Below are 11,910 nucleotides of genomic sequence, written 5' to 3'. Positions count from 1 at the left end.
GCTGGAAATAGATGCATGGATGATACTAAATTGCTTGTGTAGTAGATAAATTATTTCGTGCCAGATCAAAATTGTAATGCTAAATATAAAGGATATATTGATGAATCACATTTTACTTTACATGTTACTAGCAAATGGTCTAAGCTCCTTTCCCTCATTGAAGAAACAAAAAAAAAAAAAAAACGGTGCCTAATTGTTGCTGCAGTACTCAGATTGAGGCTAACTTTTTGGCAATGCATTTTTCTCCAACGACTGGCTCTGTAAAAGAAATCTTAATGAGAACATAGATGACCACAAAAATTGTATTATTTTTCTGATCTGTTTTTAATGTTTTTATTAACATATTTTTCTATTGGTTTTTTCACTTGGCTACCAACGAAACATTATAACTATAATCATATTCAACAAAAAAGAAACAACAATCGACTTCAAGACCAAAATTTTTCAAATACTCTTTTTCACTTCGCGTTCTAAGAATCTAAAGATAAATTAATAATTAATGGAGCAAGGAAAGATTGTTCATTTAGCATTGCTCTGGTATTGATTATGAAAGAATGAATCAAAGAATAGGTCCATTCAGGAGCAAAACTAAAATACTATGTCTTATGTGTGTATATAGATTTCATTTATGTTTATGAAGGGTAGAAATACAATCTCCTATAGCAGAAACCAAAAACAGAAACAGATTTGAGAATCAAAACAAGCAATCTGCATACCCATCTTTCAGTTCACTTGTCTAATTACATATGCTTTACAATTAGTCTAAGAATGATATCAATATGCAGTGACCTGAGTCTAGAAAATACTACCCCCCATTCCAAGATAGCCACACCATTTTCAAAACAGACAGATCTTGAAAAGCTATAAACATACCAAAAGCAAGAGCATAACTATACTTTTATAACCATTCAGCGAACTTCGCGAATTCGATAACATGGAACGAAGCATCGAATCAGATGGATTCCGAAGTTGACAACACAACCAAAAATTCCACCAGATTTTTCTCTTCTAGATGTTTGTGAAACTGGTATGCCATACACTGGGTTTGGAACCATGTATTGCTGATAAGATGAGTTGCTTTCAGGCAATGTTGGATAGAGTGGGGTGGTGGTACTATCCAGCACAATTTCTTCAGGTTGGTTTGGATTTGGAAAGGATGATTCTGGAGCTGGAGGATGGACCCCAGGTCCCAAAAACGTGTCATGGGTCAGATCAGAGTCGAACCACGATGGTGGAAGAGGTGGAGCCGAAGGCTGAGTTGAAGAGGAGTAGCATGAGCAGCAACAATGGCTTCTTGGTGGTGGTGGTGGTGGTGGTGGATAAGGAGGAGGAGGAGGAGGAGAATAGTAGGACTGATGGGTCTTCTTCTTTCTCTTCTTTCTAGACCAGAACTTGAGCTTCTTCACAGCTTTTATCATGTTCCTGCTTGGGAGCTAAGAAAATGTTGTAAAGATGAAAGAATTTCAGCTAGTATTCTTATTTGGATGTATATAATATTTTATATATATGTATATATATTATGATAACAGTAATTTCCTTAGGACTTACAAGAGCGTCGCCATGGAATCTTTGAAAAACTGAAGGCTGATCTAGAAAGTATGTCAAAAAGCACATACTTTGTGCTTTTCAAATATTATGACCGTTGGCTACCCAATTAGTGGCCCCACTTTCACGATCTAGATCTTAGATTAATATATTTTTGTGCAGTTGTGCTTTTTTCTTTTTTCTTTAATTTATTTCGTTTTGTTATATTTGATTTCCCCTTACAGTTTTCATATTTGCAAGTTTTATACGGTGTGCCTCGTCAAATGCTTCCAAGTGGAAAATAACAAAGATAATAAAAAAATCCAAAAATTCATAACAAATACAAAGAGAATAATTTGGATCTGAATATTGATAATTACCATCTGCATCATGTATTTGCATTTTAAACGTCTCTTCAACTATGAAAACATAAGTAGAACATAACAACATTAAAAAAATATATAATAACAATTATTTCTCGAACTCCTCTTCGCTGAGTTTCCTGTCCATATTTCAGTTTGAATTCCTGCAACTTTTAGATGAAAGAATAAAAATTAAATAAAAAACCTCCTGGGTGACTATTGAAATAACATCTACTTGATAAGAATCACACATGCATTAGAAAGCAAGAAAGGCTATATATTTATGTACAAAAGAAATGCAACATGTCTTGACAACAAACCCCAAAAAAAAAAAAGAAGAAAAAAAAGGCCAAAAAAAGGACAAAAATATATGAAAGGGAAGGCGTAGACTCTTCTATTTCATACAGAGCAGAAAGAAATTTGAAGCCCATCTGAGTCTGAACAAACAAGCACCATGAGATTCTCTTGACAAAACTAGACCACAAAACAATAACCAAAACACCCGAACCTAAATGTGATCAAGTCAGTCTCCAAATGGCATGTCTGCCGACGAGCCGTCCCCCTCATCTCAGCTTGTTCAGAAACTGTTTTGAGCCATTCTGGGTAATTGGTTTTGAATACGATCGACCATGTAATACCTACAGACAGAATCTTAAGGCGACAGTCAAGTTCCATTTATCCACTTCATTTCTTGCTCTTCTCTTTTTCTTTTTTTTTTTTTTTTTTTTTTTTTGGATTTTTATTTTTTGTTCTTTTCAATACTCGATATATATGGAGAGACATGGGCATCTTAGCACCCAGATCCCACAATAGACAATTGGTCATCATTGTTGACTACCCCTTCAGAATCTGCCTTGCCAGGTTTGACCTCTTCATTGACTGAGAGTTTTATCTTGGGTGATAACCTCTTGACTTCTTCTGTTGTATAGATAAAAATCTTCCTCACCATATTGCAGAACTCACTGCAGTGAAAATCAAGGTTTAAACAAGATCAAAATCCTAAGGTTGCTAGCAGACAACAAAAAGACTATCATTTATTACAATCTTGACAGATCAAAAAAAAATAATAACAACTCGGTCAAATGAACTTACTGCCATGGATCATCCCCAACCATCATCATGTCATCCTCATCATCAGTGTAGACAACTTGCCATTTTTTAGCGGACCCACGGAGCTCACCCTCGATGTCAAACATCTGCTCCAGTTTCTTCAGCAGATCCTCGTAATGGTCAAATCGTGTCAAATCTACAGCTCTTCCAACGGCAATCCCTTGCATGTGAACCTAAAATACACATACATATTCTATGAGGTAAACCAAATTAACACTCAGCAGACACTATCAGGTTTTAACAAGTAGATGCACAGATGGGGGAAGTGGGACATCCAGCATTGCTCCGCATTCTTAAACACCATTCTCAAAGATGTGCATTCAAGACCAATACTACAGACATAAGAAAGAAACAGTCAAGCATTACCTTTGTGCAACTCCTAATTTGCCTGCTTTGTGACTCCTGAGGAGATCTCAGGCATGATTTCTCTGCATCACAACTTACAGACGGATTATCAGCTCGATTAACATTTGAAGGTTCAAAGAGCTGATCAGATTCAGCTTCTAAAGATGGAACTGGTCGAATATCCCCAACAGTTCCTGACACTGTAACCACTGGTGAAGTGTCTTCTATATTGGAATTTTCAAGTAGCTGAATCCCAAAAAGCCTACAGCCATTCCCTGTGCTCTGTCTCCTTTCCCCAGAGTCTTTGTTGATAGCAGGCGAAAAAGACTCCGTTACAGTTTCCACTCGATTAGACCAGTACATTGAGTTGCTTGAAACAGCAGCCAGAGAGCTATTCCCACTAAAACCAAGAGAGTTGGTTTTTGAAACAGAACTAAACTTGGGTGATGTATAGAGTTCTCGTCCACGCTGTGGGTCGCAATATGAAAAGGCTGATGGTGATTCAACTGGAGATTTCCATACACCTAAAAATGTTTAAATTGAGAATCAATATGATGGCAGTGGAGCAGTTAAGAACAGCAGTAAGAACATATCATACCAAGTACAGAAAGATCTGGGGAAGGTGATGGTAAAACAGAAGGTCGTGCACGTTTATTCCTTGGCGTAGGTTGAGAACTCGGGGGGGAAGCTGTCACAAGCGGCTCCAATTCCCATGGTGATACTCTTTCAGGTCGCAATATGGATGAAGGTTCGTCCCATTGAACCTGAAGATAAAAATGTGAATAGTTGACAAGATGAATCAATTTCAAATGTACAAACAAACAAATAAATCAATCAAAACGTATGTTCAAGAAGTATGTCGTAGTCAAATATTCCTGCATAGTCCAAATGAAAAATCTAAAGGAATTTTGAATCTAAGCAGCAGCTACCACAAGAAAAGGCAAAAAAGAGCACATTTCCTATAGCTCCCACTGAAAGTAAAAAAGTAGGAGGGCCAAACCCATGCTAAACAAATGAATTCAGAAGAATATACAGATATCTTTGTAGTCAGAATCTTTTTTTTATTTTATTTTTTTATTTTTTATTTTTTTCCCCTTTCTTCTTTTTCTTTTTCTTTTTCTTTTTCTTTTTTTTTTTCCCCTTTTTTTTTTTCTCTCTCTCTCCCTCTCCCTTTCTTCTTTCATCCCTTCTCATGTATCTTGTTAGTTGCATGTAGAACATATATGCTGTTACTAAATTATCCCCCAAAAGAACTCTCCTACTAAAACCTGGTAACATGAGAAATTCATGCACAAGTTCCAAGAATTTCCTTCACAAAAGCAAAAGGATTGTCCAAGCTGCACGTTAGAATACTAGTAAAAGAATAATTGAGGAAATATGTGAACCTTTAAAGACCGCCACTCAGAGTTGGCCCATCCAGATGATGAGTTGTCTCCAACACCAACAATTGTGCCACTGAACCTGTAGGTCAGGGAAATATTTTAGGGTACAAATTCAAGTTCATCATTTCCTTGGAGAAGAAACATAAAATAAAAAAAAATTAAAAACTAAAAGAAAAAATTAACAATATACCTTCTTTCAGGAGCCTCCTCACCCTCAAATCTCATCTTAAACCTCATCCCAACAGAAAGTTTGTGACTTCGAGCTTCAAGGTATTTGTTAACACTAACAAGGAATTCTGATCGACTTGTTCTGATAAAAATGAAGCTAGTTTAGCAAACATCATTTATAGTGATAGGATAAAGCAATAGCATATGAACAGGCACAAAGGGGGAGAAAATTATTTATCAAGGCAATAAGAAGCATTCAATAATCAAGTAAACGGTGAACAAACAGTAGGGCATTCATAACTAAACCTTGAAATCAACTGACAAAAGGGGGATGATGGGCTACAAACTAAGAACCTTGAAAACCTCATCCCACTTCCTCTTTTTTCTCATTAAAAATTGCTTTATATTTAAAATGCCTTAACATAGCATCCTCAAATATAGATATCTGGTCCAAGAAACAAGGCCCAATGCACAAGAATATAAAAAATACAAAGTAAACAACATAGAAATTTCAGTTGCCCTAAACCAAGAAAAAGACATGGACCTTGGCTTGTAGAAGACAGAAAAGAGTGTTCCAGTAGCAATGGCATGAGATGCAGTAGCTAGAACGCCAAGATGCATGCTGTGACTAGAAATAACAGAAGATGGCATGTTACTTGGTTGTCTCATTAGCCTCCTAACTCCAACACGTAACTCTCCATTTTCACCTCTGGAAAAGACAAGTAATACATTAAAAAAGAAATAAATAATTTAGTAATAAATAACAACCGTAAAAGCAGATAATCCCCAGGAAATGTACTGAACTTGCCTTAGGAAAATAAAGGCATCACCAGCCACTAACTTTTTGGAACTGACAAAAACACTCCACCCAGTTGTGAGTAAATGACGTCTGGGTTGCCCTGTAATCAATTGTTTTAAGTTCAATTCACAGCCATATATGACCTTGTAGTATTACATTCACACTCTAAAGACAACATCCAATCCATAGCATTAAAAATTTTAAATCATCAAAGCCTAGCCAGCATGACAAATATAGAGATAGAAATACATAAAGATACTAGACCATTACTGTTCTGAGAGAATCTAATACCATACTTTCGTGTTTTAACATTCTACTTTCCAGAAACTTTCCACAAATCGCTAATGTGTTTCTTACCAGCTCTTAAAAAGGAAAATAAAATAGTAAAGATGCAAATAGAATGCAAATTCTGTCTTCACTAGTCACAACACAAATGTTCCAAGTTGGGACATCACACGATCAGAATCAAAGGCTATATAGCCTATAAACTTAAAAAAATAACACTTTAAAAATGTTTCAAATAAGAATTTACAATAATCTCTATCTCCCACAAACTAAAGGCATTCAGCATCACAAATCAAAACAAAATAACGAACCTCGAAATATGTGACGAAAATGCCATTCATTCCCATGCAAATCAGTCGCAACCAATTCCTGCCACGGAGGCTGCTGGGACATATCCTGAATGAAACAAAATTACAGGCACTTACAAAAAAGAGCAAGAAATCCCATCTACACTCCCAACAAGAGACAGTGAACAGGACATAGATACATAGTCTATTACAATCAAGTAAATAAAGTACCAGTGGTGGGAGACAATCATCAGCATGCCTCCGGAGGACAGAAAATCCACCATGAGTGCTTGTGTCAGAAGCAGTAAGTGTCTTGCAAAATGAATGGACCGTGCACCTTGGAGGATCTGGGAGTGGAGGATCTGGACTTGTGACCTCACTTTGCTGGTTAATGAAGGCAGACAGAAAAAGGGCAGATAGAAAGGAGCAAACATAAGAAAAAAATGCCATGGGTTAGGAGCAATCGTGCACGATAAAAATATGTAAGTAATACATTTCAAAATCAAATTTAGCTTCATGGCTTATAATGATTTCAAACAAGAGAAAACTCACTTCTGCTTCTGGTAACAGAGTTATTTGTGCATAAACTTCATCTGTTTCTGGTTCAGCCTACATTTCAAGAACAAGACCTTAAAAGCATAAGCAAACCACTAATAGAAGATCCACTATGAACAAGAAAAGTCATTTCGACATAACATACCCGAAGCTGAACATGAACAACTTTACAAAGAATTTTAGATGGCAGATTAAATGAAGGCATTTGCTGCTCCAACACCTGATGCATTGAGGCTTCCAGCTGCAAAAGAAGCATATATGTTAAGTTTGTGGAGATTGACAAAGTTAAATAAAACAGAAACTAATCATCATGACACCAGACTGAAATATTTAGTTTGTATTTTCACTTGTACAATTTTTGGATACAGACAGGGAAGATAGTAGAAGAACTATGATACTTACTTTTGGTCCACTTCCTATTTAGCTTAAGCAGTTACTAATTTGAGTTGATGGTACCTTATTTGACCTATAGTTGTTTGTCTCATATTCTAACCAAACTCTACTCATCAGATTTTGACACTCATCAGATTTTGACAATTTATTTCTATGCACATGTAAGTTCCACTTTCAATCCCACTGTTGGTTTAGGTGTACATGTGAAGAGTGCTAAAAGACTATTCTATCGGCTTGATTTGAGTGCACTTTCTACTAAATTAAGCTTTTCAAATCGATTGCAACTTAAACAATTCTAAACAATCAATCCTACCATATCATTCCGACGCACTATACTATACCCAAACAAAGTCCATTTCCTAGACAAATAATCAAATGTCCAATGACATACAAACATACAATTTGACTCCTACCCCATACTTACAGCAGAAGAAATGCTATCATAGGTAGTCATGTGCAAAGTGTAAAACTGAAGAAACATCCATGCAGGATATTGGAGGTCTAATCAAGATTTTTCCTTCTTTTCTTGAAAAATTAAAATCAAGACCTAATCAGCAAATCACCAACTCGCATGACTTATATAATTAATAATTTGGCCATTTGTTCCATAAAAGACCATAATAGGCTAATGCATTATCATATTTGTAATTTGTCAACAGCGACATTTTGAAAGAGGCATTAGAAATAACAGAGTAAAGCAATTTAATCACATGTATTGAATTTAAGTAAAGCAATTTAATCACATGTATTGAATCTAAGTAAGCAAAATAGGGTTGAAAATCTATAACAAGAAAATAACATTCTAAAGGCTGATATTTTCACTTTATCTTCAACATACCTGTTCCATGTGACCCTGTGGAAAGTAATAAACACGCTCCTCTTCACGAGGAAGGGTAACGAGTGGTCCAGCACATGCATGCCATAATTCCTTATATAAGGCATCAGCAGAGGCCCCTGCATAAAATAATGCAATTAAAGTAAACAAAAGGCCTAACAAAAAATATGTAGAAGCCGGGCCAGGCCCATGAGATACCACATTTAATGGATTTAATGAGTAACAACCAAAAATGCTATGATAAATTATGATAAATGTAATTTCATAGATAAAGCCTGTCAAATCAAAGCATAATAGAAAAGCATACAACCAAAATAATGGACACCACTGTAAGTTTAAGTTATAAAACCAAATTAGTATACCTGAGTACATCCTATCTTCTTACATTTACAAAATAAATGTTAATTATGTTATGCACATGCCCTAGAAAAATGCCATTATTTTGCAAAGCTATCAGCTATCAGCTATCAGCTATCAGCCAATTCCAGGTCAAATGCGAAAATAAACAGACACACGAGAAAGCAAAGATCCAAATATTCAGTTATCTGAACCTTCATTTCAAACAGCTTTGCTAAGCAAACTGCAAAAACTCCATTTCATTGCCTTCTGGTCCTAAGAATGTTAGAATGAACTATAAATTCATAACTTCTTGCACTAAGTTAACTTAGATTTATAGTTACATTTCCCAAGTCCCTTTCCACAGCAGTCGCAACCTATGAATTAAGCTAACTCTAGTTTTCTAATCGTGAAGTTAGTTTATGATTATTTAGTATATGTAAAATACTACGGCAAAGCAAATCATGGTCTCACTAGAGCATGGACCTGTTTATAACTGAAAGAACTGAAAAGCTTGGTCCTTCCATTGTAATTTGGGAAAATTTAGGTGGTAAACCTAAAAAAGTTTTCAACTACCGAAAGCAGCTAAATATCAAATCCTGTAGTTAATACCTAGTTTGCATTAAGGGCAAATTTTCTTGAATGGACAAGCAAAGTCAAATAACAGACAAGCAAAATAGTTCCTTCCAAAATGCCAAAACAACAACCCCTTGACAAAATTTTCTTGGACAATAATGCATCATCAACCAAAGCTTGATTAAAAGTTTTGTTGCGCACACAATATGAGAATATACCATTTCAGGTTAAATTGGTTACTCAACTCCCATTTTAAATAGATATCCATTTCAGTTGCCATTTATTAACATTCCAGAATTATAAATTGAAAGCAGCAAAGAAGATTTTAAAAATAACGAGAGGCTTTGTGAAAAGAAAAACTCAAACCTGTATGGGTTCCTCCAGAGGAGTGATTCGTAGCTGAGAAAGCCATGGCAGAGCAACGCAAATCTGCACCAAATGCTCAAATCTATTCTATAGAAAGCCAAAATTAAAAAAGTTGCTTGCATTAATTCTTCACCAACTAAACCAAACCCATTAACTAAAACCATTTATTATCAACCATAATCAATGCTCAAATTGGCTTGAGAGCACGATAGTAAAAGCCATTTAGTTATTCACTTTGTGACAGAGTTGTTTGCTCTGTGACTTAAATGCAGAAAAAAAGAAATGGAAAAAAAGTTTGGGTTTCTAGAGCTTTAACGCAAATCCCTGAACAATAATAAAGCCGCGAGACTTTTAATGCGCAAAATCTGCAGACTTTTTTTTTTCTGTAAAGTGAAAAATAAAATGCTCGTTACTTTAAAAGACATCTATCTTGTGAAAAAATAAAATAATTTTTATAAAAAATTAAACCAAAAATCCAACGCATTTTCCATTCGGTAGACTTTGATCTGGACCCATGAGAAACACTCTGATTCAGTTCAATACCCCCCCCCCAAAAAAAAAAAGAGTTGGATTTCCACCCAGCAACAATGAAAATGAGAAGGGCATACAAAATTCATAGCTACAACCGTTCAAATCCCTTTTTTTCCGTTCTATCATTTCCTCACCAACCAAAAGAAAAACACTTGGCAGGAAAATACATTCCATGCTTTACACAACCAACAAAAAGAAAATTTAAAAAAAAAAAAAATTCGCACTTGCCTCTCGATTCAGACTATTTTCCTACCAACCAAACAACAGCCCCCAAACACTGGATCTCATAGATTTCCGATTCTCAGCGTACGGAACAGACCAAACCCTCTGTCCTAAACAAACAAACAAAATAAATACAAAGAAAAAAAAAATTTACCTCAAAGACGAAGCGAAAAGCAAATGAAAAGAAATGAAACCCCCAGTTTCGAAAACCAAGGAAAAAATAAAGCTGTACAGCAGAGACCACTAGCTTCTGGCGAGTGAATTGGAGGAGAATTTAGAGAAGAATAAGAAGAAGAAGAATACGAAGGAAGAAGAAGAAGAGGGTTTGGTTTTGTGAGCAGATCGATTTGGGGGGATCCGACGACGACGATAAGGTCGTGTTTGGTTGAAGCCGACACGAACCCTTCTTTGCCTTTTTTTTTTTTTTTTTTCCTTTTGTTTTTTCAGAGACACACACTCTTTCTCTTTCTCTTTCTCTCTCTTTTACTCTTTCTCTGTCTACATCTATTTTCTCATTTTGTTTAAAAAAATAAATAAATAAATAAACTGTGTTTAATTAATCTTTTTGTCTGCGTCAAATGGGGTTAGACTTGGACTGGCCTTTTTTACACACACAACAAAAAATAATAATAATGATAATTTTAAAAAAAAAAACAAAAAAACAAAGTAAAAAGCGACGCAGACACAGAGAGAGAGAGAGAGAGAGAGAGAGAAAGGAGAGTGCGTACTGCGCACCACCCCCAATTCATTACAATAATTATTTATTTATTTGTAAATAATAAAAGATTGGGTGGGAAATTGGGAAATTTCGGTGGGTTAAGGAAGAGCAAACAGCGATCCAAAGCGTGCCCTTAAATCCCTACAAGTTTTGAAGATTCCCACTGTCCCATTATCCATGCGCAACAAAATCCCCTTTTCCTCCCTACTCAATTTTCCTTTTCCCAAATCCCCCCAATTTATTTTTCCCAACTTTTCTCAGGGACAAATATGTAAATTTCGTACACTGACTAAGGTACGTCTCAGAGGTTTCTTTCATACTATTATTTGTGGGTTTTAATTAAAAAATCGATAAGATGGTCTTGTACGGTAATTATGTAGGTTTGTTGTGAAATTACTTATCAGTCCTCATGCTTTTGCCCTTTTCAGTCCTTTAAAAAAAAGAAAAAAAACACACTTTTTTCGTATTGTACCCCACCCCACATACAAATAGTACCTCTACTCCTCCTATTCCCCACCGTCTCTGCCACCCCTCTCCATTCCACTCCACCACATAATTATATTATATTTATTTGATATTTTATTTTTTGACCTGGTATAACTAAAACATAAAATTTTGAAAAAAATTATAAATTACAGAGTGTTCCAACTGTTTGTTTGGAAGCAAATTTAAAATGTTTAAAATTACTTTCAAGTTGATAAAAACATTTTCTGCGTGTTTCACGAAATTATTTTTGTAGTGAGTTTGATTTTATAAAATCACCTACTCGGTGATTGTTAATAACCAATTAAATGATTCTTCTTTATAGGGATCGTAATTACTTTTTTAAGGTTTGGCAATATATCATATTAAAGTGTATTTATTTATGTCATACAATATGTCATATTAAAGTGTATTTATGTCATATTATATTGTATTTATATTAAATTTTTCATCCGATTATAACCTATTAAGCATATATGAACGTGAATTCGTTTATTAAATTATTATATAATTTATAATACAACGTCTTAACTCATTAACCATATATATCAAATTTTGATTAAATACTATAATGACATAATGAAACTTAAAAAAATAAATAAATGGATTTGTTTGTTGATAATTCAAACATTT

At 35.0% G+C, this 11,910-nt stretch overlaps 2 protein-coding genes across 7 annotated transcripts; both read right to left on the bottom strand.

The window, feature by feature from the left end:
- Positions 1-105: 105 nt before the first annotated feature.
- On the bottom strand, positions 106-2,441 carry LOC112492589 (formin-like protein 3). 2 transcript variants are annotated; one of them, XM_025076673.3, is made up of 3 exons: positions 1,549-2,441; positions 874-1,433; positions 106-258 (listed from the first exon to the last, which is right to left on the bottom strand). In XM_025076673.3, exons 1-2 carry the CDS (start codon positions 1,612-1,614, stop codon positions 909-911), a joined length of 591 nt encoding a protein of 196 aa, XP_024932441.3. In that variant the 5' UTR covers positions 1,615-2,441; the 3' UTR covers positions 106-258; positions 874-908. The 2 variants fall into 2 exon arrangements, with proteins under 2 accessions (XP_024932441.3, XP_024932440.3); XM_025076672.3 differs by lacking the exon at positions 106-258 and having other exon boundaries at positions 586-1,433.
- Positions 2,442-2,583: 142 nt separating this feature from the next.
- LOC107431430 (auxin response factor 1) lies at positions 2,584-10,578 on the bottom strand. 5 transcript variants are annotated; one of them, XM_048479362.2, is made up of 15 exons: positions 10,231-10,578; positions 9,324-9,386; positions 8,049-8,164; positions 6,963-7,058; positions 6,815-6,871; positions 6,494-6,646; positions 6,287-6,371; positions 5,700-5,790; positions 5,436-5,600; positions 4,914-5,033; positions 4,727-4,802; positions 3,940-4,105; positions 3,363-3,865; positions 2,979-3,169; positions 2,584-2,848 (listed from the first exon to the last, which is right to left on the bottom strand). In XM_048479362.2, exons 2-15 carry the CDS (start codon positions 9,367-9,369, stop codon positions 2,677-2,679), a joined length of 2,037 nt encoding a protein of 678 aa, XP_048335319.2. In that variant the 5' UTR covers positions 9,370-9,386; positions 10,231-10,578; the 3' UTR covers positions 2,584-2,676. The 5 variants fall into 5 exon arrangements, with proteins under 5 accessions (XP_048335319.2, XP_048335314.2, XP_048335315.2 ...); XM_048479357.2 differs by having other exon boundaries at positions 9,324-9,410; positions 10,231-10,577; XM_048479358.2 differs by having other exon boundaries at positions 9,324-9,405; positions 10,231-10,577.
- Positions 10,579-11,910: the final 1,332 nt, after the last annotated feature.

The sequence above is a fragment of the Ziziphus jujuba genome, chromosome 7, assembly GCF_031755915.1.
Source record: "Ziziphus jujuba cultivar Dongzao chromosome 7, ASM3175591v1".
Taxonomy (NCBI): Eukaryota; Viridiplantae; Streptophyta; class Magnoliopsida; order Rosales; family Rhamnaceae; genus Ziziphus; species Ziziphus jujuba.
The sequence above is the reverse complement of the archived record's forward strand: the minus strand, read 5'-3'. Positions and strand labels throughout refer to the sequence as shown.